Consider the following 27,880-nt stretch of genomic DNA (forward strand, 5'->3'; position numbering starts at 1 on the left):
TTAGACTTTCTGACATTAAATCAACAGAATTTCTGGACATAGAGGCCCTACCATGTTCTTATTTCAAAATCTATCACTACAATCAAACATGCCAGTGAGATGAATTCAAATTTCTTAACATGGCATACAAGCATAGGTGGTTCTAAATATTTAACAACTAATACACCATATAAAATTAATATGCGAGTCAATATACAAATTAACATTAAAAATAAATTTACTTCTTTTTTCCAAATAAATGATAAATATAGAGATATAGAAATCTGCTTACTGTGTACAGTAGACCCTCCTTATCCACTGTTTTGTTTACTACAATTTCAGCAATCCATGTTCAATAGCAATCCAAAAATATTAAACGGCAAATGTTTATTCCAGAAACAAACAATTCATAAGTTTTAAAGTGCACATCATTCTAAATTACACGACAAAAATCTCAAGCTGTCCTGCTCTGTCCCACCCAGGACGTGAATCATCCCTTTGCCCATCTATTTGTCACATAGTAGCCTTCTTGGTTATCAGATCAACTCTCAAGTATCACAGAGCTTCTGTTTAAATAACCCTTATTTGACTTAATAATGGCTCCAGAGCACAAGAGTGGTGATGCTGGCAACTTGGAAATGCCAAAGAGAAGCATAAAGTGCTTCCTTAAGTGAAAAGGTAAAAGTTCTCAATTTAATAATGAAAGGAAAAAAATTGTAACTGAGGTTGCTAAGATCTACTGTTAAGATAGTTTTCCGTCTGGGAAATTATGAAGGAAAAAGAAGTCTGTGCTAGTCATGCTGTCACATCTAAAACTGCAAAAGTTATGGCCAAACGCATGATAAGATGGAAAAAGGATTAAATTTGTACCATAGGATATTTTGAGAGAGAGAGCATATTCACATAAGTTTTACTACAGTATATTGTTATAATTGTTCTATTTTATTATTAGTTATTGTTATTAAGCTCTTACTGTGCTGAATTTGTAAATTAAACTCTATCATAAATATTCATTTATAGGAAAAAACATGGTACATATAGGGTTTAGTGCTGGCCACGGTTTCAGGCATCCAATGGGGGCTGTGGACCATATCCCCTGATGATAAAGAGGGACTACTGTAATGAGTTATAGCTTAAATTATACATACAGTCATGGAGTTCCTGTCGTGGTGCAGTGGTTAACAAATTCGACTAGGAACGATGAGGTTACGAGTTCGATCCCTGGCCTTGCTCAGTGGGTTGAGGATCCGGGGTTGCCGTGAGCTATGGTGTAGGTCACAGACATAGCTTGGATCCCGCATTGCTGTGCCTCTGGCATAGGCCGGTGGCTACAGCTCCGATTTGACCCCTAGCCTGGGAACCTCCATATGCCCCGCGGCCCTAGAAAAGGCAAAAAGACCAAAAAAAAAAAATTAAAAGAAATTATACATATAGTCATTTATACAATTTCCAAATCATTTTCTCAGTTTTAGAAAGCATTGATTCAATCTCTTTAATGAGTCCATGATTTGATATTTAGAACCAAGCTTTTCCCAACATATTTCTCATTAAAGTGACAGTCATTAGTTCCTGGTACCCAGTAACAATTTGTGGCAGCTATAATGCAGCTTGGCATGCTTCCTGCATGTCACTATTACTGTACATGGATGCTGGTGTTTCCCCCTGAGTCTCAGGATATCCTCAAAATTATGCCACAGAAACTACCTGCACTGCAGCCTGCTCCACTACCTCCAACAGCAGGACACTCTGAAGTATCAGGCAGGCACTGAGGCTCCAGCTCCAACCACAACATGCCTTCCAAGGACCACACTAATCCATACCAGCAAAGCACACCAGCAAAGTTACAAGGACATGTAATTCACCTCTACAGATTGCACTGGACAATATCATTAGTTAACATTCTCTCAATAAAGTTACCAATCTGCATTAAAGCGATTCAATATTTTAGTAACTAGTTCTCTATACTGGTACCTATCAGTTGAACACTAGTCTTTTTGTTCAAGGCCCTTTACATCTGATTCATGCCAATCAGCTTCCAGCACTCCATCCTTTCCTCCCATCTTCCATGCACTGAGAAATATGGGAATACTGGCCATTCCCCAAACACATGTTCCTTCACAGTCTGTGCTCTGCACATACCTAGAATGCCCTTCTCCTCTACATACTGATTTTCCTGCAAAGCCTGTTTGAATGTTATCTTTGGTTGTAAAGCCTTCCCTCTAAATCCTTCTATATTCTTATACTCACCCCTTTCTCCTTTTTGGCTCAACAGTTGGTACATAAATGTTTTAAAACATGTATCATGTATTTTAATTATTTTCTTACCTGCCTACTAGACTATGAGCACTTCAAGGGTAGAGAATATGTTCTACTCTTTTCTATATCCTACATAAGTGGCTGTTATAGAGCAGACAATCAAAACACATTTATTTAAAAGAAGAATGATGGAGTTCCCATCATGGCTCAGCGGTTAACGAAACCAATTAGCATCCATGAGGACGCAGCTTTGATCCCTGGCCTCACTCAATGGGTTAAGGATCTGGCGGCATTGCCGTGAGATGTGGTATAGGTTGCAGACACGGATCGGATCCCATGTAGCTGTGGCTGTGGTGTAGGCAGGCAGCTACAGCTCCATCTGGACACCTAGCCTGGGAACCTCCATATGCCATGGGTGCAGACCTAAACAGACGAAAAAGACCAAAAAGAAAAGAAGAAAAAGAAAGACAGCTCCCACTGTGGCACAATGGGATCAGCAGCATCTTAGAAGCACTGGGACGTGAGCTGGATCCTTGGCCCAGCACAGTGAGTTAAGGATCCGGCATTGCTGCAGCTGTGGCTTAGTTCGAAGTTGCAGCTCAGATCTGATCCCTAGCCAGGAAGCTCCACATGCAGTGGGGCAACCAAAAAAATAAAATATTGCGGGGGCGGGGCACTGTCCTTGGGGGTGGGGAAGTGTCCTCGGTTGTATCACTAAACAGAGGATGTTGAGCCCACCAAGTCAGCAGCCACTGCAGCCATAACTGCAACATGAGGGGATTCTGGATGGAGAAGAGCAAGATAATGGCCCTAAATAGCTGAGGTGCATATCAAAAGAATGATTTCAATGAGCCCAGACTCTTGCATCTTCCCATACGTAAAAAAGTGCTAAATTCATTATCTTGAAATGTCTATTTTTATTTAACTAACAGTAATCTTTTCATGTTCCAACTACCTGGTTTTTCCTGCGCAAACTCTTAGTTATCCTGGTTTCTTCCTTAACTCTTCAGAGCAATTCCTCAGAGTTATCTGAGAGGCTGCTTCCCAGGCTTAAGTCCTTAGCAAGTCCATATAATAAAATTCTCAACTATTAGATTGTGCGTTTTTTTTTTTTTTTCTGTCAACAATACCTAAGCTAAAAACAATCATTATCTTAGATTTTCTATGTTTCATGCTATACTGGGAAATTTTACATGCAAACTTAAACACATATAGGAGGATACTTATATTTTCTAAATTTTTTTTTTGTCTTTTGTCTTTTTCTGTTGTTGTTGTTGTTGTTGCTATTTCTTGGGCCGCTCCCACGGCATATGGAGGTTCCCAGGCTAGGGGTTGAATCAGAGCTGTAGCCACCGGCCTACACCAGAGCCACAGCAACGCGGGATCCGAGCCGTGTCTGCAACCTACACCACAGCTCACGGCAACGCCGGATCGTTAACGCACTGAGCAAGGGCAGGGACTGAACCCGCAACCTCATGGTTCCTAGTCGGATTCGTTAACCACTGCGCCACGATGGGAACTCCTTTTTTTTTTTTTTTGGCTGCACCTCCAGCATGTGAAAGTTCCTGGGCCAGGGATCAAACCCACACCACAGCAACAACCCAAGCCACTGCAATGACAAAACCAGATCCTTAACCCACTGTGCCACAAAAGAACTCTAAATGCTTTCAAAGAATACAAAATATACACAGCTTTGTAAAAGTGGCCCCATGCAGCACTTTTCCCCAGCCTTCCTACTGGATCTTCTCAGATACAACTCTCTGCTGTTCATACCAAGGTGTGTTGTCTATTCAAAAGGAAAGCTTGTACTTTCAAGTCTATGGGTTAGGAGTTCCCATCGTGGCACAGCGGAAACAAATCCGACTAGGAACCATGAAGTTGCAAGTTCGATCCCTGGCCTCACTCAGCGGGTCAAGGATCCGGCATTGCTGTGAGCTGTGGTGTAGGTCACAGATGCAGCTTGGATCTGGCGTTGCTGAGGCTATGGCGTAGGCCAGTGGCTATAGGTCCAATTAGACCCCTAGCCTGGGAACCTCCATATGCCACTGGTGCAGCCCTAAAAAGACAAAACAAAGACAAAAACAAATAAAGTCTATGGGTTATAAATAAGCATTGACATTGTGACTGATTTTCAATTTACAGATTTGTTGAAGGTTGACAACTGCCTTCAAAAAATGGCTTAAGTGACAGTTTCAAACACCTTCTGAATTAACTCATCAAAAATTTCCATGAACAATGCGAAAGTATAAAAATGAGTACTTCAAAGTTTATAGATTCAAAGCAATAATTCAGGAAGTTCCCATTGTGGCTCAGCGGGTTAAAAACCAAACTAGCATCCATAAGGATGTGGGTTCAATCCCTGGTCCCACTCAGTGGGCTAAGGATCCACTGCTGCTGTGCACTGTGGTGTAGGTCACAGACACAGCTCAGATTCCTCGTTACTGTGGCTGTGGTGTAGGCTGGCAACGACAGCTATGATTTCACTCCTAGCCTGGGAACTTCCATATGCCACAGGTTCAGTCCTAAAAAGAAAAAGAAAAAAAAAAGCAGTAGTTCAACTTCATAAAAATGTTTTTAAAATGACTCAACAGTGATAGTCAACGTTTTACACTATGAGTAAATGAAGGCTAGTATTATATGCTGAAAGGAGAATGTCAACATTGCTAAATAATTTATATTTTTAAAAGTTCAACTGGATTTGAAATCCATTCACATTATCAGAAAAAAACTCAATATTACACTTGTCAATGAAAAAAAAGGAAGAACAGCTAAAGAATGTTACCAACATTAAAGTAAAATTTAAAGAGGATGAATTTTCAAAATTCAGGCTAAGACCATAAAAGGAGTCTCCATCAATCAAAAATAAATAAATAAGTTATTTCCTGCAATTTGCTACCAACTGCTTGAATACAGTTTTTTGTCAATGGGGGTCCACATGAATTTGAAGAGATCATCACTAAACAGTCTTAAGAATCATGTGTATCTGTTTCAAAAATAAGTAAATATGCCTGATTTTAAAAGTTATGCTCATAGCCAGCTAAGTGACTCATTTTAGACACTGAAAAGATGTTATCTAAAAGTTTTTTATTATTCAACATTTACTACCTCCCTTAAGAACCTGCATTGTTTTCCTTATAATTATACAACAGAAAATGTAATTTATTTTTTATGAAGTCCCACAGACATCTCTAAATCTTTTCCTGCTTATCCCAATAAGATATATATCTCTATTATCATTTTTTATGTGTGCCATGACATGAGAAAGGTTAGGAAGCACTAAGAAAAGGAGTGTAACTATTTAGTGAAAATACATTGTGAAAGCAGAGAAAACATACCTCAAACAGTAAATAAAGAGGAGACAGATCATGATGGACCTTGTTTGCTATGCTAAGAATTGTGTGCTTTTACCAGACTTTGTCAACCAGAGAGAGATATGGAAGAGAATTAAACTCTTAAGTCCTAAAGTATCCATTGTATATTATAAATTAATTTATCTCTTATGTATCTAGAATGATACTAGTTATATATCCATCCCTGGGAGAAGTGAGAAAATAATAACTCATTATTTTGTATGTTCCATGGTTCAGAGGAGGGCTTCCAGTTGAAGACTAGTAATGGTAAGACACTCTTTTTTTAAGTTTTACTGAAGTATAGTTAATTTACAAGGCTGTGATAATTTCTGCTGTATAACAAAGTGACCCAGTCATACATATACACGTATCTATTCTCTCTCAGATTCTTTTCCCCCATTGATTATCACAGAATACTGAGTAGAAATCTCTGTGCTATACACAAGGTCCCTATTGGCCAAGACACTGATATTTTAAGCAAAAGAGTTACATGATCAGAGTTTTCATGTATAAAGTTCTTTTTGGCAATGGTAATGTTTAAACAGCTTTAAATAAAAATTCATATGATCTGGGATCAGTAAAGACCCCAATATTATCTATTCAAGTGAGCTTACAGCAGCAAAATTTAACTTGCAATTCTTTCCTTCAAACATTATTATTATTTTTTTTTTGGTCTTTTTTGCTATTTCTTGGGCCGCTCCCGCGGCACATGGAGGTTCCCAGGCTAGGGGTCGAATCGGAGCCGCAGCCGCCGGCCTACGCCAGAGCCACAGCAACTTGGTATCCAAGCCACGTCTGCAACGCCGGATCATCAACCCACTGAGCAAGGGCAGGGACCGAACCCGCAACCTCATAGTTCCTAGTCGGATTCATCAACCACTGCGCCACGATGGGAACTCCCCAAACATTATTTTAAATGGTGGTGGTAATGATAACATCAATGGCCAGTGATTATGACAATTAACAGGTTATAGTAATTTTCAGCTCACAGGTATTTTAATTTACAGTGGCACTTTGATGCTATGATTTCTTACCCATGATTTCAAAATCCAAAAGCTCTGAAAACAGAACTTTTTTAGTAAGTTTGGGCCAAAATTCCTGATCTGAACTAGCATGAAGCTATATATCATCTTTATTTAACCCACTTGCAAATATTCATGTTTTATTGGAGAAACATAAATGTGTTTGCTTAGGGACTGCTGTCCTGACACTACTAAGAGTTACACATTTATATGGTATGTGTACTTTTACATTTCTAAAATCCACGTTATCTCAATTCTAAAACACATCTGGCACCACAAGTTTCAGTTAAGGAATTTTGGACCTGTGTTTTCAATTTCCACTTACAGAGTTTAGGGAGCTTTAGTGACTTCTTTAAGATAACATAGCTTGTAAATGATGGAGCCAGGACTCTAATCCGGATAGCTAAATCTTGTTTTTTATTCCCTAATACTGACTATAAATGAAAAAAACTTTCTTTGCATAAAAATACATGTCATATTTCATGTAATATCACATAAGCACAAGTTAATATGAAATTTTTAATACAAAAAGTTAAAAATAAAGCCTGCTTGTACCTAATCTTCAAAAAATATTTCCTGCTGCTTAAATCTGTTTCAGCCTCCCTGTTTTACACAAATGAATAAGCTCACTGTCAGATTTGAGGTCACTGACCCAGAAGTTAAGAGCACCACCAATTTTTATGTTGACATTATTTTTCACTAAAATTCATAAAATTACAAAGCAAATAGAACAACTGACCCAGCAATCCCACTCTTGGGCATGTATCCAGACAAAATTTTCCTTGAAAAAGACACATGCATCTGCATGTTCACTGCAGCACTATTCACAATAGCCAAGACATGGAAACAACCTAAATGTCCATCAACAGGTGAATGGATTAAGAAGATGTGGTATATATACACAATGGAATACTATTCAGCCATAAAAAAAGAACACGATAATCCCATTTGCAGCGACATGGATGGAACTAGGGACTCTCATATTAAGTGAAGTAAGTCAGAAAGAGAAAGACAAATACCATAGGATATCACTTATATCTGGAATCTAATATATGGCACAAATGAACCTTTCCACAGAAAAGAAAATCATAGACTTGGAGAACAGACTCGTGGTTGCAAAGGGGGAGAGGAAGGGAGCAGGATGGATTGGGAATTTGGGGTTAATAGATGCAGACTATTGCCTTTGGAATGAATAAGCAATGAGATCCTGCTGTATAGCACTGGGAACTATATCTAGTCACTTATGAAGGAAAATGATAATGTGAGAAAAAAGAATGTATATAAGTATGTGTGACTGGGTCACCTTGTTGTACAGCAGAAAACTGAGAGAACATTGTAAACCAGATATAATGGAAAAAAATAAAAATCATACAAAAAATTATCCCAGGCATTGACAAAGTTTCTAATATCAATCCTATCAATCTTGTGGTAGTGGTATTTTTCAACAAATATTTCTGATTCTCCCTCTATCCATGGTAGGATTGTTCTTTTCTACTCTGAGTTAGACATGTCATGTAACTGGTTATGGTGAGTGAAATGCAAGCAGAAATTATATACATTTATCTGAAAGGAAATTTTGAGGCAACTTTTTTTTTAATTACTAAATGAATTTATTACATTTATAGCTGTACAATGATCATCACAATCCATTTTTATAGTATTTCCATCCCACACCCCAAGCACATCCCCCCACCCCCCAAACTGTCTCCTTTGGAAACCGTAAGTTTTTCAAAGTCTGTGAGTCAGTATCTGTTCTGCAAAATAGTTGAGACAACTTGTGATTCACCAGTCTCCCTCTTCAACTGTTCTCAATGTTTCTGAGAGCTTCTCCATCAGCTTGTGTCCCAGAACAACACAAAGACCCCAAATAGGTTAGTAGATGCAAACTCTCACATTTAGAATGCATAAGCAATGAGATCCTGCTGCATAGCACAAGTAACTATATCCAGTCTCTGTGGACAGACCAAGATGGAAGATAATATGACAGGGAATGTATATATATGTATGACTGGGTCGTTTTGCCATACAGCAAAAATTGGCACAACACTGTAAATCGACTATACTTTAACTACAAAAAAAAAAAAAAAGACACAAATGACCCAGAAAAATCATATAGCATGAAAAATTTTTAAAAACCTATATTATTTTTAAGCTTCTGATATTTGGAGATATCAAAGTCTACTGTAAATTTATAAGTGTACTGCCTCTCAGCTCCAAATCTACCCTTCTCTGCCCAGCTTGGTGATAACTGGATCTGGACTCCGTAATCATTTCTCCCTTAGCAGTGGGCACAGTGTTAAGTTTCGTCAGTAGAGGGAGCCAGAGCAAAAGGAAGAAGAGGTTTCTCTTTCTGGTTCTGGGTGTTTTGCTGTTTTTACTATGATGCGTGCCTGACAGGAGCTTACAGGATACCCAGTGGCACTAACCTTCATAGTACATTTCACCAGTACCCCAGCAGGCATCTTTCTAGAAATTTTAGCAGCATCCCAACAGGCAATATCCCAACGAGTCTGGAGAACACCCAGATAGGTCTTCCCAGTGAGTTTCCTGAGCACTCCAGCCAGCTTCTCAACAAGCCTCACCACACCATCACAGATGATTCCTTGCTTGCCTGCCCCAGCCTGTGGCAGCTCAAAAAGACAGTGTACACCCTCCAACAAAAGCTGAATTGCAGTCTTAACCATTGGAAAAGAGGCCTCTTCCAAGTGTATTCCTTCCATGAATTCTCAGCCTCAGCTCTAAAAAAGGGAGGTTGCTCTCTGCTATGAGTTAATAATCCTTTATATTAAAATGCCCCTGTTCAAATTATTACTGTAGTTTCTGTCGCAAGACTGGATTCTGATAGCTAGTGTACCCCAGTGCATAAAAAACTATATGCTGCAACATGAATTTGTGTTAGTAATTTTGAAAGACAACCCTGAACTATATTCTTTTCCTAGCTATTTCATAGCTACCTTTAATGTTTTATATACCAAAGTTAAAACAATTGATTATATTTTAAACACTGACATAAAATTTAAATCCTAATATATACTATGACTTTTCTCTTTTCTTTTCTTTTTTCTGACTTTTTAGGGCCACACCCATGGTATATGGAGGTTCCCAGGCTAGGGGTCTAATCGGAGCCAAATCTGCGACCTACACCACAGCTCACGGCAACACTGGATCCTTACTATATCTTTTTATTAAATCAGACTTCTTGGCTAAAAATTACAAGAAAGAAAAATAACACATGAAAGTATACTTAATGTGAGATAAGAAACGGCTCTTCAATCAAGCATGCCAAGAAAAACCATTTTCTTGTCAAAAGGTTAAATCTAAATCTTTATTTACTCATGCTTCAATATAAAGTTTATACTAAGTCTTCTACAATGACCATCAGATAATTAAAATGCTGCATCTGGAAAGCCTTCAAGAACTCTTCACTATGTTAATCACATGCCAAAATTATTTATTCCTCGATCTATAAAAATAAATCCAATTATTAACTAAAATGACTACTTAGGAAAAGCACTTAAAGGGTTTTTATATACAGAAACAAGAATAATTAGTACTGCTTGTCCCCATCCCAACCCCACTTCCAGTTAGACCAATATTTTAATTCAAGAGGAAACTATTAAATAAATGAAAAGCGAAGAGCAGATTGGCAGTAACTTGAAGGCAATAAAATATTTTAAATCTATGGAAGAGTATATTGTAAAATATTATTTCAGAGATATGATTCTAGAATTTGTGTCTCTGAATACAAAATACATTTTTAAAAATAAGAGTAGCTCAATGTGTACTTTATTTTTAAAATGTCCAAACTTGGAGTTCCCATCATGGCTCAGTGGTTAACAAATCCGACTAGGAACCATAAGGTTGTGGGTTCGATCCCTGGCCTCACTCAGTGGGTTAAGGATCCAGCATTGCGGTGAGCTGTGGTGTAGGTTGCAGACGTGGCTCGGATCCCGCGTTGCTGTGGCTCTGGTGTAGGCCAGCAGCTACAGCTCCGATTAGACCCCTACTCTGGGAACCTCCATGTGCCTCAGGTGCGGCCCTAGAAAAGGCAAAAAGACCAAAAAAAAAAAAAAAGTCCAAACTTATTTCTAGTGACACTCACTAAAGAAATGTAAGAAGAATAATGGCCCCCTAAAAGTGTTCACATTCTAATCCCAGGAACATGAATATATGTATCCTTACATGGCAAAAGGAAGTTTATAGATGTGATTAAGATGGGAAGATTACTCTGGAATATCTGGGTGGACCCAATCAAGCCATATTAAAGATTTTTAAAGAGAAAAATCTTTCCCAGCTGTGGGCAGAAAGAGCAGTAACAGAAGAAGGGTCATGTCAGAGAGATGGCATCATGAGAAGAATTCAATGCCCCATTGCTGATTCTGAGATGTAGGTGGCTAATGTTTAAGGCTACAGAGAGGTCTCTGGGAAGTCAGAAGAGCATTCAGCTGACAGTCAGGAAGGACATGAGGATCTCAGTCCCATAATGTCAAAGAACAAAATTCTTTAAACAATATAAATGAATAGGAAATCATCCCCCCTCCAGCTTTGAGAAAGAAACACAGCCGGTTCTTTTTAGTCCAGTGTGACCCATGTCAGACTTCTGACCTACAGAACTATAAGATAATAAATTTGTGTTATTTTAAGTTTGTTAGTAATAGAAAACTAATACACAGGATACTATTTATAACCCTGGAAGATCTAGGTCTTATTTTATTAAAGAAAGTAGCAATGCCCTTTCAACAGGTATTAAAATACTGTATACAATATTCATAAAAGTATTTATTAAAGATAAACTAGATTCATATTCTCTGTAGTCATCAGTGCTTTCCTTTTTTAATTTATTTATTTAACATTTATACAGTGTTTATTATCTGCTAGGAATTCTTCAAAAGGCTTTACAAATGTAACTCAATCCTCATAATAGCTTGAGGTAGGTGTTGTTATCCTCATTTTACAGATACACACACTGAGGTGATTCTAGTACATAGCAGACAATGAAGAAATGTTAGTTCTCTCCTTTAGTTTCTGCTACAAGTCTAGAAATATATTCAAATTCAAAGAAAACCCTATATGGAACAGGTTTAAGACGAAAATTGAACACCAGTCTTCAGTTTCACATATTCCTTTTCAGATCTCAGATAAGACAACCTATGATACCACAACAACATATGTCTAGTGGTACTCTAAGCTCTCATTATTATACCATCAAAAATATACTGGCATTTTACTCTAAGAAGATAACTCAAAAGGCGGAATTTTTTTTTCAAAAGGGGGAAATTTTTTAAGAAATTAAACATTAGGTATAGGTAGAGCAAAGCCTCTTTGACTTAATCTTAGCCATAGATTACCTCAAATGAAACAGCTATTATATACACTTTCTGGTTTATTTCTTTAGCTCAACTTTGTTAACATTTTTGAAGAGCGGTCACTGATCATATACTAATATTCTTTATTATCTAGAAATTAACTTCATCACCTCATATTCTAGACATTAAATGTGGTCTTAATAAAGATGCTTTGTTCTCAAAGCTTCCTACTCTTGCAATACCACCATTATTATTTATTAGCCAAGGAATTTTTTTGTTGGTGGAATTTTCTAAAATGCTAACTACTATTTCTTTCTTTCTTTCTTTCTTTCTTTCTTTCTTTCTTTTTTTTTTTTTTTGGTCTTTTTAGGGCCACACCTGTAGCATATGGAGGTTCCCAGACTAGGGGAATAATTAGAGCTGTAACTGCCAGCCTACACCAGAGCCACAGCAACACAACAGATCCAAGCCACGTCTTCGAACTACCTCACAGCTCATGGGAAGGCCAGATCCTTAACCCACTGAGCAAGGCAAGGGATAGAACCCTTAAAATCATGGTTCCTAGTAGGATTCGTTTCCGCTGCATCACCACAGGAACTCTGCTAACTACTATTTCAAAGAGAAAAATACTCAACACAACAGCAAGAAAAAAAAATTGCATACTAGTGCACCAGCAAAAGGTGGCTTAATCTCTCACATCCTTGAATAAATGTTTATTAAATAAAAAGTTTTGTAATGGAAAATGTAGCACTTATTAAACACATTTTGTTGTCACTGTTTTCATTTGTTGCCCACTACTTGATTGTTAATTTAATACCATGCGCCATAACCAATAGCTCTCATGTCGAAGAGAAGTAAAAATAAACTTCTTACAAATGTGACCACTAAATCTTAAAGATAATCATTTCTTGAGGTATTAACAGTTATCCACTCTATAATTTAGGCAGTGCCAGATTTAATCATTCATTCAAAAAAAAACATTTATGGAGTTCCCATCCTGGATCGGCAGAAGTGAATCTTTTTTCTTTTCTTTTTTTTTTTTTTTAATATTTTTAGGGCCACACCTATGGCACATGGAAGTTCCCAGGCGAGGGGTCAAATCAGAGCTGTAGGCACTGGCCTACGCCACAGCCACAGCAACACCGGATCTGAGCCACATCTGTGACCTACACCACAGCTCACGGCAATGCCGGAGCCTGAACCCACTGAGCGAGGCCAGAGATTGAACCTGCATCCTCATGGATACTAGTCAGATTTGCTTCCACTCGAACCCGACTAGTATCCATGAGGACACGGGTTTGCTCCCTGACCTCGCTCAGTGGCTTCAGGCTCTGGCATTGCCGTGAGCTGTGGTGTAGGTTCCAGAAGTAGTTCAGATCCGGCGTTGCTGTGGCTGTGGCATAGGCCGGTGGTGACAGCTCCAATTTGACCCCTCACTGGGAACATCCATATGCCAAGGGTGCAGTGCTAAAAAGACCAAAAAAAGAAACAAAAAACATTTATATCCACTTACAGTATACCAACCACTGGGAACACTGTCCTTTCTCTACAATCTGTTAGAAAAGAGGAAGAAGTCAACAATAACATAATAAAGTGTGGTTATTAAGAGTGCAAGTTTCTGGAATACAACTGCTTAAATTTAAATCTTGGCTGCCTCCTGCAAACTCTTGAGCATGTAATTTGAGTCTTCATTTTTGTGTCATCTGTAAAACTGAGGAAAATAATAACTATCTCATAAGGCTGTTGTAGTGGCTGAATCAGATACATACAATATAGCACAGTAAAAGCATAGTAAGGATTCAATAAATGTTGCCTATTGAGTATTAATTTATAAGAGTTATAACAGAAGTATATAATAAGAGTTATGAGAGCACAAAGAGAGTCACCTAAATAACCCAGTTTTCAAAAGGCTAGAAACCTAAGATGAATCTCAGTTAAGAAATAGTAGGACTTTGCCAGAGAAAAGTGGTAAGGGCTTTCCAGTCAAAGAGAACAGTATATGCTAAACTACAGACAGATGATTAAATAAATAAATAAATAAATAATTCACTTAATAGTTTGATACAATCAAAACAGGCAGTGCTCATAAGAGACTACCAGGATATAGGATATAAAGATTGAGAAAACATCACAAAGGGACTTCTATGACATACTCAGAAGTTTAGACTATGTCATAAATGCAATGGGGAAACACTAAAGAATCTTTAGGACATTAAGATAGATTTGTGATTAGTGCTGTACTATTACAGAGGGTGGATTAGGGGAGTGAATCTGAAGTAAACATCCCTATTTAGAAATGAATAATTAAGGAAAATATAATAAAGGCATGAAACAATGCAGTGACAATGAAGATAGAAAGAGACAGATTTCAAAGATAACTGGGAGATAATAATGACAGGATTTGGTAACTGATTATATATGAGGGCTGAGGAAGAGGAAGGAAATTAGAATGACTCCTATTACCAACAGGTTTTATTAACAAATGTTTATTGACCGACAATTATGTGCCTGGTACTACCCTGAGCATAAAAAGATGATTAAAACTTGGTCCATGACGTCAAAGAAACCACTTATACTAAGAAAAGCAGGGAGATTAGTAACTAATATTGAATATCAGAAACATTATAAAGTAATTATTTACAAAATGCTATGGAAATTGAAAGGACAAACACAACTGGTGGAAATGAATCAAAGACATGTATCTTCACAGTAGTGGAGCTGGGAACAAAACAGCATATCAGGTAAAGAGTAAGAGGAAGTACATAATCAAAGAGTTAAAGAACATGACACAGATGGGGAATTGTAAAAAAAAAATTACTGTGGTTATGCAGAAGGAAGTGAGTTGTGAATACCTAGTCATGATCCATTCACATTCATAATCCCAATAAATTTTACTTAACTACAGTGTATCAGTCTGAGTCCTGTCAGGAAACAGATGGCATATTCAAACTGAGTAACTAAGGAGAGTTTAATAAAGAGACTGTTTTACAAAGGTGTGGGCTGGGTTTAAGGAAACCAACAAAGGGCAGTACAGAACAAGGGCTAGCAACAATGGAAAGCAATTTCCAGAATCAAAAGAAAATAGCTATACTAAGAGGGCCACCAGACTGGTATGGAGGAAGCCTGGGAAGAACTAACCTGACCTCATTCTCCTTCCATCCAATCTGCCAAAGTCTCACATCGACAGAACCCATCTGGAGGTCAGAGAACAAGGGAGCCTGCTGGTGCAATCCACAGAGGTCAGCCTCCTATAGTACACAGCAAAGTTGGGGAAAAAAGTAGAGTAGATCCGGAAGGGTGAATGGAAAAATATGTAACATGTAGTGATAAAGTACCACAACATTCAACTATATTTCCCCTGGTCTTATAAAATTCATTCCTAACCTTTAGTTTGAAGATAGAGTTTAACCATTAGCCTTTAACCTGCAAAGCTTCTAACATGAGGCTTCAATTTCTTCTAAAATGGATCTATACATGGTGAATTTTTCTGTCTCAAGTCTATATGCTATATTAGCTTCCAGCACAAGTGTCTCTGTCAAGATACAATATTATGTAGTTTATGGAACCATCAACAACAAATCACCAATTGGGGTACAGCCCAGTAGTCACCAAGCAGATGGAAAAGACACTTTCTGATATATTCAAGAATCCTATGACTGAGTTAACACTTAGGTTGGCTTAGACCAGACAATCATTGAAGAGAGATCAGCCTATACTGGAATTCAGCACCACAGAAGTACTTCTGGATTCAACTAGAGCAGGTATGTTAAAAATTTCCCAAAGTTAAATAAATAACAAGTAATAAGAGAATTTGTGTTAGATAAGGTGATGTTAGTCACAGTAATAGATATACCCCCAAGATCACAGTGACTTAACACAGAAGTGAATCTCTTATTCATGTAAACTCTAATAGGACCGGGGAATAGCCATCAGCCAGAACCCAATTATATGAACCTACCTAAACATAAGAAGAGCTGGAAAAGGTAGTCCAGGGCTAGACAGCAGCTGCATAGTAACAACTATATAAAAGAGGAATATAAATCTTGGATGAAAACCTAGCTACCTGTACCATAAAATTCTTTTTTTTTTTTTTTTGCCATGCAGCATGCAGACGTTCCCAGACCAGGGGCTGAACCCATGCCACAGTAGCGACCCAAGGCACAGCAGTGACAACATCAGATCCCCTTAAACCCACCAGGCCCCTAGGGAACTCCCCACAAAATTCATTTTTAACAGGAAAAAAAAATGTGTGCTAATACAAACATTAATTTGGAGTTTCCATATGGCTCAGCTGGTTAAGTATCTGGCATTGTCACTGCAGTGGCTCAGGTCACTGCCGTGGCATGGGTTCAGAACTTAGGCATGCCAAGGGTGCAGCCAATAAAAACAATTAATTATTTCAGTTTTTGGTCAAAAGAATTATGAGTGATGTGACATGGGATGAAACAGATTCTTCATGTATGTATCTGAGAAGCAAACCACTACAATAATTTTAAGACACACTTCATATGCTAACAAAACAAGATGGAAATGAGCATCATCTCCTTCTGTCAACTGAACAATACCAAAGCATCAACCACCAATTAACATTGTAGGGATTCTACTTATCTACTATATTGTTTGGTGTATCCTTTTTTCCTAGTTTTAGCATCCCAGAAGCCTAGCTGTGGGATACATCAAACTAAGTGTTTCCTTTCCAGCTAAATGTGAGCTTTGCTAGAAGAAAAAAATGCTGAACCCCCAGAGAATTCCATCTTCCTTCTATGCCTAAAGGTCCAGAACCTGTGTTTAGCAGAACCTAAAATTATGTGTTACATAAAAATATTAAATGTTTATAAAGTATAAACTCTTTTAAATTCTCAATTCTAAATGCCTTAAAAAGGCATTTAGCTAGCACTATGTACTACGGAAAATACAAATTAGAGCTTTTTGATGTGCATATAGATATAATAATGTTCATAATATATAAACTACAAAAGTGGTATATTCTTAGCCCAATTTATACTATCTAGTTGCCTACCATTTCTTTGGTAACAATTCTAGAGAGAAAGTAGGTGAAACAATATCACTCCTGGTCTAAATCTGTCCTCAGCTTTTCCTCTTCTATAACCCTACCTCTAATCCTACTTCTAGAACTTCCCATCAAAAAAATCCAACAAAATTGGGAGTTCCCATCATAGCTCGGTGGTTAACGAACCCAACTAGCATCCATGAGGATGCGGGTTTGATCCCTGCCCTCACTCAGTGGGTTAAGGATCTGGCATTGCCATGAGCTGTGGTGTAGGTCACAGACATGGCTTGGATCTCGAGTTGCTGCAGCTGTGGCGTAGGTCAGCAGCTGTAGCTCCTGGTGGACCCTAGCCTGGGAACCTCGATATGCCACGAGTGCGGCCCTGAAAAGACAAAAGACAAAAAAAAAAAAAAACTCTAACAAAATTTATCTCTCTTTCACAATAAAACACTTTTTGAAATTCTCCAATAATTGAGTAAGCTCATATAAAGAGGAACAGAGTCTTCATCAACTGCAACATGTCATTTCCGTGGCTAATCTCTCTATATTTTCCTAAAATACACTCATATTCCAGAATTTCCTTAGAAGTGATGTAGAAATATATACAAAAAAGGAAATTTGTCCTAGTTAAATCTAACATATATAATAAAGATTTTATAATATTTTTAAATACCTAAAGACGGAAACAAAACCAGATGGTGAGAAATTCATTGAGACTAAATTGTCCATGGAAGGAAGGAATGTTCAATAAAAGGAAGATAGACTTGGAGCTCTGGAAAGATTACATGGTATTAATATACCCAGTAGAAAAAAGTTTTATAAAGTAAGATATTTAGTAGAGTCCCTTCCAATTATGAATGGATTTGAATAGTCCTGACTTTTCTCTTTGCCTTCTCTCCTTCCTCCCTTTTTGCCCTTGTTACTACTGCCCTCACTATATCCCAAGTTGTGGTCACTTCTAATACATTCATATTATAAACTCTTTAGAATAACTAAAATAATAAAAGAAGCCACTTCCCCACCGCCCTCTCAAGAGAACACTGGTCCTGAAACTAGACAGATTTAGAGAGTGACAACCAGCAGACAGTTGAGCAAGTGAGGAATCATAAGAGATTACTCACCCTTTAGACACACACTGTCAAAGCCTGACCATTTGGCTCCTAAATTTTTCAAAATCTGTCCTGCCTCTCTACCTCCACCATGTCTGACTTATTTCATATCTTCATCATTTATTACCTGGTAGTAGAGTCTCCTAACTACTGCTCTTGTTTCTAGCATTACATATTCTCATCAACCCATTATACTTGTAAGAATAGGGGGTTTTTTGCAACAAAATATGATTATATTGTGCCGCTGCTTAAAATCCCTCCCAGACTCCCTACTGCCTTCAGGATTAAATCCAAATCTAAAGAATAGCACATAAAATCTTTCAAACTCTGACCCTTGTCATCTCTCCAGTCTCCTATATTGATTCAAGTCTATTTAAACCCTATGCCCCAGACCACCTGAACCACTTGAAGTGAATTTCTTGACCTTTCCCAGCCTCTCTTTGACAAATGAAAGGTTTGGGGAGAGAGAGACATGGGAGTTTTAGTAGTTGTTTGGAATATTCTCCTCTGCCCAGCTCTTATCTACTCATTCTTTGAGACTCAGCCTATAGGTCAACTCCCTAAAAATGGATCACATGCTCCTCTTGTATGACTATATCCATAATATACTGTGCCCGGGTGGTCTCCTAGCACATAATATGCAATATTTTATTCTGGTTTGTCACAGTTCTTATAGTGAGTTCCTTACTATATAGCTGATAATGGATAAAATGGGTTTTAACACCCAGAGATATCTGCATTTCCTTGATGACTAGAGAATATAAAAGTATCTCCAGCCTCTAATATCTAATATATAGGAGTGAAATTTCTAGAGACTTTTAAAGGATAAACTTTAAGACGTCTTCAAACAATACCAAAGAGACAACAGACTACTCACTAGATTAGTCCAACATTTTTTTACTATGGTTATAATATACTAAAAACATCTTTACCATGTTTTTTCATAATACTTTACATTTTTATGTGTTCATATGATTATAGTTGGGCTTAGACTGCCTGTTTCTGCAGGAAATGAATTATTTCTATCCAACATATTCTGTCATTCCTTACCATTCAGCTCTGCTACACACTCTGGAAATTTGCAAATGGTTTAAAAGTAAATAATAGTTTTAAATTGATTAATTTTGAAAAGCAAATAATTTTTAAAGCAAAAAATAAAATTTTGGCCATGTCCACAGCATGTGGAAGTTCCCTGATCAGGGAATCAAACCAGAACTACAGCACTACAACATGGGATCCTTAACCACTAGGCCACCAAGAAATTCTGCAAAATATCTAATTTGCAATATTCCTTAAGTGAAAAAATGATATATCACAATATTCTTCTGGTTTCTAATAAAAAAAAATGCTCTTAGTCCAAAAGAAGATGAATTGCAATCATACAAAAATACTGTTTGTTTCCAGTAAAATAAGTAAAATTGGACATATACTTAAATATTACATTTGATTTCAGAAACAAGGTCACTGCTACCTAGGCAAAAGTTTTTCTTTTAGATCATGGAATTTTACCTTGAAAATAAGTACTATTTAAATGGACATTTAATTTCTAAATAAGTATTTAATTCCCAATGTGTCATTCATTCACACCATTAACACTGTTGAGTACTACAGTGTATAGGGCATTGTGTTAGAGCAGCAGCTAATGCTGAAATGATAAACAAAACAAACATGGTGTCTGCTCTCTGGGAGTATATAATCTAGCAGAATAGTCAGACAATAAACAAAGAACTTGTAAACTTTAATAAACATAACTGGAAAAATAATAAAGAATAAATACAGGAGGAGTTCCCATCATGGCTTAGTGGAAATGAATCTGACTAGTATCCAGGCAGATTCGATCCATGGCCTTACTCAGTGGGTTAAGGATCCAGCATTGCCGTGAGCTGTGCTGTAGGTCACAGACATGGCTCGGATCCCACTTTGCTGTGGCTGTGGTTTAGGCTGGCAGGAGCACCTGTGATTAGACTCCTAGCCTGGGAACTTCCATATGCCAGAGGTACAGCCCTAAAAAGACCAAAAAAAAAAAAAAAAGAATGAATAAAGGAGAGAACCTACTTAAGAAAGCATGTCAGGAAAGAGCTCTCTAAGGAGACAAATTTGAAGCTAAGGCCAGAGGATGAGAAAGAGACAGGCATACAAAAATTGTATGTATTTGAGGAGCGAAAGAAAGGAGATGAGCATTCAAAGCTGTGCAACTATGCTTCAGAATTAGATTAACCTAAGATTCTCTGAGTTCTCATATATAATATAAATAAGAAAGGAAATGCATATTTTGATTTACTCATAGAGTGAAAAACTAACCAAGGCAAATTTAAGAACAAAGTAATATCCAAAAGTCAGTTCCCTCATATACATCTGGGACAATCAAAAATCTTACCAATAACCAATAACATACTGTCAGTATTTTTTTCACTGCTACACCTTAATTATTAGACTCCCTAATGATGGTTTCTGCTGAGGAAACTGCTTCCAATTTGTCACCTTTCCTCTCCTCATGCCTGGCCTTCCAGACAAATAATGAAATCACCTAAAAGTCCTTGAGGCATATTTTGACTTCCCAGGGGACAAGGAAAAGAATTTCCCAAAAAAAAAGAGAGGGGGGAAATTTCACCCAGGAATACTATATTAAAGTTTAGGACATCTGTCTATAATCAGTTAATAACAACTATTCACTATACACCTACTTGTGCCAGGAAACTTAAAAATCCTTCAAGGTAGGTATAACACAGATAAGGAAACATGGACTCAAAGTTTAATAATGTAAGCAAGACCTTACAGTTATTAATTAGAAATGTTTCAAGTCAAAATCTATCTGGTCCATCACACTTGCCTGTACTACCTCTCTCTTTAATCACACTGCATAATCAATTTTTTATTGATATATATTGTCAACAAAAATATATTACTTAATTGTCCTAGTTACTTTAAAATATAGAATATATATAAAGAATTTATTAGTTACTTTCTCATAAAATGCCAATCATTTTTTTAGGATGCATTTTGAATCCTTAAAAATCTATAGATTTTTAAGTTTTGGCAATAACCATGGTTATGCACATGTAAAATAATGATTTTTTTGTTTGTTTGTTTTTTGGTTTTTTTAGGGCCACACTCATGGCATATGGAGGTTCCCAGGCTAGGGGTCAAATTGGAGCTATAACAGCCGGCCTACACCACAGCCAGAGCAATGCAGAGTCCAAGCTATGTCTGCTACCTATACCACAGCTCATGGCAACACTGGATGCTTAATCTACTGAACGGGGCCAGGGATCAAATCTGCGTCCTCATGGACGCTAGTCAGACTCATTTCCGTTGAGCCACAGTGGGAACTCTTAAAATAATGATTTTTATTTAAAAGTCTTCATGATTAAACTGTATCACTTATCTGACATGCCATATTTTTAAAATTTCTTTTAACTATAAGAAAAAAATATGTAGTATTTTAAATATTAGAATGAGGAAGTTCATTTTAAGCAAAAAGCCATATAACAAAAAGTAATAAATTTAAATACATTTTTTGAATTCTGACTAGTAAAAAAAAAAAGGCATAAACAAGGGGATAAAACAAATGACAAAGAGTTTCTACAAATCACTAAAAATGACCAAGAGAAAAAGAAATACAAAAGGCCCTAAATAAAAATAAAAGGCTCTCAACCTCACTCATAATAAGAAAACTGAAATTAAATTGAGAATGGCATATTCTTCCTCAAAATACTGGCAAGACCATCACATACTGAGTAAGCAAGGATGTGTGAAAATCTCTCTAGTACATATCACCTATGCGTATTTCCTCTATGAAAGTTAATGTGGTGATACTTATTAAAATTTATTTTTTATATATTATAAAAATATAAAGATTATATACTATGACCTTTTAACCAAACAATTCCATTTCTAGGAATTTATTCCAAAGATATACTCACACATGTGGGAAATTATATATGCACAAATATATTTATCACAGTGTTATTTCTAATGGCAAAGCAATCAGAATCAACTAAAATATCTAAAAATACGGCTATCTAAAAATTCAGTATTAAAGAAATTACAGAACATTCAAAAAATGGGATATTACGCAGCCATTAAAATAAATTAGGCAGTTTATATAGTGGCTCAGTGAAAACAAATCTGACTAGCATCCATGAGGACGCAGTTTCCATTCCTGAGCTCACTCAGTGGGTTAAGGATCTGGTGTTGCCATGAGCTGTGGTGTAGGTCGCAGATGCAGCTTGGATCCCTCATTGCTGTGGCTGTGGTGTAGGCTGGCAGCTACAGCTCCAATTCGACCCCTAGCCTAGGAACCTCCATATGCCACAGGTGCAGCCCTAAAAAGACAAAAAATAAATAATAAAATAAAATAATGTATTAGGCAGATACATATTAACCGGTGTGGAACTGATCTCCTAAAAATAAACTGGAGGACACACTGTGTTTAACACATACACATCCATACTTGTGCATGCACACACATACATATCTATATACACACAATATCTAATATACACACATATCTACTCTTCTGCATAGAGTATTTCTAGAAGAGTACACAATAAGCTGGCAGCAGCAGTTCCTTCTGGCTAGGGGAAATAGGTAAGAAATTTTGTACTGTCTGTATGTATTTATTAAATAAAGAAGTTTACAAATTGACTTTGGAAAGTACTTTTTAAAACTGAATTATTAAAAAACATTAGAACTGCTTACCTATGTTAAACTAAACTATTACCTTATCGATCATGGAAATTTTTACTCATCATCTTCTTTCACTGGAGAAGCAAACTCCAAAGAGGGTACATTTTTATTCTTGCCCTCAAGAAGTTTACAGTTTTAAAAGACAAAGCTTAAAAGCTATCAGTAAAAGGACATTATAGATTTTAACTGATAGGCTGAGGTATCCAAACTAAAACTGTTAAAGGAATTCATGTAAGTATTAAAAAAGTAATTACTGATCTATTGAAGGATCTATTGAGATATAAAAATGCTTCAAATATCCTAATATCTTACTCATAAAATGGTATTACTTGATAGTGACTAAAGACTTCCAGGAGTTCCCATCGTGGTGCAGTGGTTAACAAATCCGACTAGGAACCATGAGGTTGAGGGTTCGATCCCTGGCCTTGCTCGGTGGGTTAAGGATCCGGCGTTGCCGTGAGCTGTGGTGGAGGTTGCAGATGCGGCTCTGATCTGGCATTGCTGTGGCTCTGGCGTAGGCCGGTGGCTATGGTTGGTTCCGATTAGACCCCTAGCCTGGGAATCTCCATATGCCGCGGAAGCGGCCCTAGAAAAAGCAAAAAGATCAAAAAAAAAAAAAAAGACTTCCAGAGTAAGCTGGGCTTTGAAGAAATTGCTAATGATTAAATATAATTAGTTTTTAATTTCTCAGGCTCCTAAGAAGAGAGAATACTGTAGTGGTCACAATCAGTTTTGATTACTCACATCTCTCACTAAAAATATCTCACTAAAAAGTTTTTATTATTTTCTTCCTGTACTCTAATACACCATCTTATAATGCCCTTGGGTATGCACACTCCACTTTGTATGAATACTTAATATGAATATGATCACAGACCATGCAAAAATATTTTCATCCAATAGTTTCATTTTTTTACATAGTAAACTATTTTTAAACATAGTTGTTAAAAGGCAGCAGACAAGAATTTGAATTTCTCTCTGCCCATGACCACCTCTCAGAATAAATGTTAACATGGAACTAAATGGCCATCACTAAAGAGAGACAAGTCTGACATTGTTAGTATAATAGCAAATTTAAGTAAAGTTAAGTGTATGTTCAAAAAGCTTTTAAAAATAATGGTTTCTTTTTCCATTAGTTGAAATAAGCTACGTAAATCTCTTCATCATTTTTCATTTTCCAAGCCTACTAATAAATCACATTCTCAAACAAGTACTCAAACCCAGAAATTAGCTCTGAAGAAGCAATTCTTATTTCAGTTAGTATGTTAGGAACACATTTGCTCTCTTAGTCCTTCAACATTTTTTGAGAACTGGTAATTTTTTTGTAAAGATATTTTATAGGTTTGTTGTAGTATTTAAAGTAGTATTTTGCATTAAAATATGGAAATATGTATGTATAGACAGAAAATTGCGTCTTTGTTAAGTGCTAAAGAATACTGAATTCAACAACCTGTTTTTAAAATTTACGTGATTAGAGGTCGGTGCATTAGTTCCGTCCCAAAGGAACTCTACACTTTCAATTGTGTGCTTCTGTGGAGAATACAGGAAAAGCATATTTTATAACACGCAAAAGAACTGTGGCATATAAACCGAACAAGTCAATGAGTAATGCATTTCAAGCAAAAATGAAAGAGTTGAGTTGGAAAAACACTGAAAAGGTTACACAACTTCGCACAATCTCTTTCACACAGTGACTGAGAAATCAGATAATCACAAAACATTTAAAAGCAAACCGACAAAAACAAATCTCTTTGCTAGACTGACAAGAAAAGGAGTCTCAAAGCCACAGATATCTGTCTGGACAGTTCCCTGGTGCTGAAGTTACACAGACGCTAAACTGTTTCATTCTCCCACCCTCGGCAAAATCCCGACTGCCTAGACTATGAGCACAAATAGTAGGACTTCACAAGATAGGAAGCAACCCAAACCGCAGTGATGGGAGAGTCTGGAGTCCCTTCAGGATTAAACAGATTTACTAGTTGCAAACAGGAAGAGCAGCAGAGTGCGGGGTGTTAGAACCCGCCGAGGGGGAGGGGCTGGAAGATGGCGGCGGCAGCACACCCACCGGAGACGCGACAGAACTTAGGCCCCTAACCGTACCGCCGCCCTCCTGCCCGAGGCGACCATCGGCAGCTCTGCTCTTCTCTGCGGTGAGGGCAGAGCCGCCCTGGGGGGACAGGGACGAGGGGCCCCCAGCGGCGCCCTCATCCCCGGCCGGCGCTCCTTCGCCCGGGTCCCGGCCGGGGAGCACCTGTGCACCGCCATATTGGATTCCTTGCCCCAGTCACTGTCTCCTCGCGGGGGCGACGAGAATGGAGAAGGGACGCACTGAGCCTGAGTTCAGCCCCAGCCCCGCCGGGACCCCGGAGCCGAAATGGCCCGCGGGGAAAGCAGGAAGAACGCCAGGGGAAATTACAACGCCCAAGGGCTCGCCACCCTCACTTCGGCCAGCCTCGGCGCCCTTCCCTCCCGGCACACACCCCCGCGCTCCGACACCCAGAAAGCAACCCCGGCGGCCGGCGCTGGCCGCAGCCCTCGTGGCCCAGGCGCAGCCGGCGGGAGGGAGGGCGGTGATCCGGGGCGCGCAGGCGGCCGCAGGGCAGCGGCCGAGGGGGCGGAGGACAGAGAGGGAGGCGGGAAGATGGAGCCAGGTTCTTACTTGAGCACCGATTGCTCCTTCTCCTCTTCTTTCTTCTGCCGATCCATGACGGCCAGGATGATTTTCCTCTCCTCCTCCGTGAGGTGGCTGAGGTCCGGCATCTCAGGCTGCAGAGGCGTCTGAGAGGCCGCCGGGTTGGGAGCCGGGCGGCCCCGCGGCCCGACAGGAGCCGACATGTTTGGTGGAGCTCAACCACTCTAGGGAAGCAGGGAGGCAACTCCACTGGCGGCGGCGGCGGCACCCGCGCGGGCGGCTGGGGCAGCCTCCGGCGCTGGGACAAATACATACAAATCAATGGCCTTCAATCCGAGGCGACAGCCCCCCTCCCCCAAGATAGAAAGAGCGGGGGGAGGGGAGGGCGAGCGTCGGGGTAGGGAGGGCTGAAGAGTGCGCTCCGGGAAACGTTTCTTCTTCCCGGGGGCGTAGGGCTGGCAAGTGAGCGATTTGGAGAGAGGAGTGGGGGGCCGGGCCGGGACGCCAAGTGCGCGGAGCGGCGGGGGAGGGTGGTGGAGTAAGGTGGCGGGGACGGCTAAGGGTGGGGTGACTGGAGGGAGCGAGCGGGAGGGCGGCGCGCGGGCCGGGGCCCGAGTGTGTCCGGCCGCGGCGGGGCAGGGGTGCGCGCGCCGCCCGAGAGGAGAAAGGGGTGGCTGCGACCCGGCCCCCCGGCTGAGTCCCGGGAACTCGCTGGGAGCGCCGGGAGGCAGTGTCCTGCGAGCCGGAGGGGTACCGAGGCGGGAGCGAGCGGAGAGTGAGGAAGCAAGAGCTAATTTCTGAGAAGCAGCTCAGCCGTCCCGCCAGCTGACGCGTCACAGGGCTCCCGGCGCCACGGAGGGAGACCCCCTCCAGAAACAACGGAGAGAGGGCTGTGGGGCAGGGGACAGCTGGCAGAGACCCCTCCAGGCTAGAGCGGGGAAGCGAAAGCAGAGAGGGGATGCTCGGGGCTAGCGGCGGAGAGTCCCGAGGCCAGGGCCCCGCGGCTGCCAACGCCCGAATCCTAGTGAGCGCCAAGGTGCAGCAGGGTCGGACGCCGGTCCTTCTTCATCACGCGCCCGGTGGGGGTCCCTCCGCCGGCGCCCCTTGGGTCCGCGGAGCGCGCGCCGAGGGCCAGCTCCTTGCGCCGCTGCTGCCGCCGCCGCTCGGTGCCGCCGCCCGCGCCTCCTCCGCCCCTCCGCCTCCCCAGCTCCTCCCGCGGGGGCCGCGTCACCTCCCGGCCGCTGAGGCCCGGGTACGGCGGACGCCCCGCGGGCGGCGGCCACCGCTCCCGAGTGATCTTTGACGCGGGGGGGGGGGGGGGGGGCGGGACTGTGAGCGAGGCAGAGGCAGGGAGAGGGAGTTTCAAGGGCGGGGGTGTGGAGAATGAGCGTGTGAGCCGGTGCGGTGGAGCTGGGAGTGGGGAAAGAGTATGAGCTGAGGTGGATGGGGCGCCCTGTGGGTCAGGTGGGAGGTAAAAGACTAGGAGTCTGGGGCCTGGCGCCTGGGCGTGTCGCGTCCAAAGATCAGGTGTGACCCGGGAGTGAGGGCTCCCAGGATTTTGTAAAGGTGTGCACGGGGCTGGAGGTGAAAGTGTGCGAGCGCGTACAGGGACTCCGGAGCTGTCTTGGGCGGGGTTCTGGAAGGGGGGAGAGTGTAAGCTCGAGCGGGGAGCGCCGGTGCTGTCGAGGACCTGGGACCCGGCGCTGGGTGGGATTAGGAAATTCTGGGAGGGCGTAGGAGAGCTTTGAGAAGTGGGGAGGTGAGCTCGGGGGAGTTAGAGTTTGTCGGGGAGAGGTGTGAGGATGAGGAGACAAGAAGCTGTGAGTGTGATGGCGAAAGGACTAAGAATCAACCGATGAGTGAAGATAAACCAGTGCTTGGTCCAAGGGCTTCGGTCCCTTTGGTCCTTATTGGCTGGCCTAGGCTAGAGAATTTGTCAGGTTAGTGTCAGAGTCTGGTTTTCAAAGAGCCTAGGGACGGAATAGGTAAGATGAAAGTGGTTGAGACTGGACAGAAAAGCAACTCCTGGAGACTGACAGTGGCTGCCTTGTGTTATTGGTGGGACTGAGCCCCGCCCTGACAACCTTCTGGGTGGGGTGGAACAGGTTGCTGGCTGGGAGGGGCAGAGTTGGAGGGGGTATCCAGGGATCACCCCCTTTTTCTGCCTGATCTCTGTATGCTCAGTGAAACACAGGGTTGGGGGCAGGGGTACACGTATATGTGCACAACCCTACCCTGCCTCCCACACTCGCTCTGTTTGGTACCAGGCCAGATTATGGTCTGATGAGTAGTGTAAGGCCTTTGGGGTTTGTAATATATTTATCTTCTTGGTGTGTAGTAAACTCCCTCCCTCCTCCCCCTGTTCCCCAGGTACCATCTGACTAGCTCCCAATTTAAGAGAGCTGAAGATAAAGTCTCTTGTGATTTCTAAGCATAAATTTCTTATGTTTCTTTTCTCCCATGCCTTGTAATTGGGAGGGAGACGTTTACTTAACTGCTTTTATTTATTTATATTAGTCACCTGCT

General features: G+C 40.2%; 1 protein-coding gene across 22 annotated transcripts in view; it reads right to left on the minus strand.

Annotated features, from left to right (window-relative positions):
* Positions 1-25,826, minus strand: part of RIMS2 (regulating synaptic membrane exocytosis 2) — a 621,959-nt gene extending 596,133 nt beyond the window's left edge. For 17 of the 22 annotated variants that reach the window (XM_047783459.1, XM_047783448.1, XM_047783463.1 and 14 more), the window contains exon 1: positions 25,382-25,826. In XM_047783459.1, the coding sequence (XP_047639415.1) occupies positions 25,382-25,557 (176 nt within the window). In that variant the 5' untranslated portion in view covers positions 25,558-25,826. The remainder of the gene's footprint in view (positions 1-25,381) is intronic. The other 5 variants (XM_047783441.1, XM_047783436.1, XM_047783439.1 and 2 more) reach the window with 1 other exon arrangement.
* Positions 25,827-27,880: the final 2,054 nt, after the last annotated feature.

The sequence above is a fragment of the Phacochoerus africanus genome, chromosome 6, assembly GCF_016906955.1.
Source record: "Phacochoerus africanus isolate WHEZ1 chromosome 6, ROS_Pafr_v1, whole genome shotgun sequence".
NCBI classification, from domain to species: Eukaryota; Metazoa; Chordata; class Mammalia; order Artiodactyla; family Suidae; genus Phacochoerus; species Phacochoerus africanus.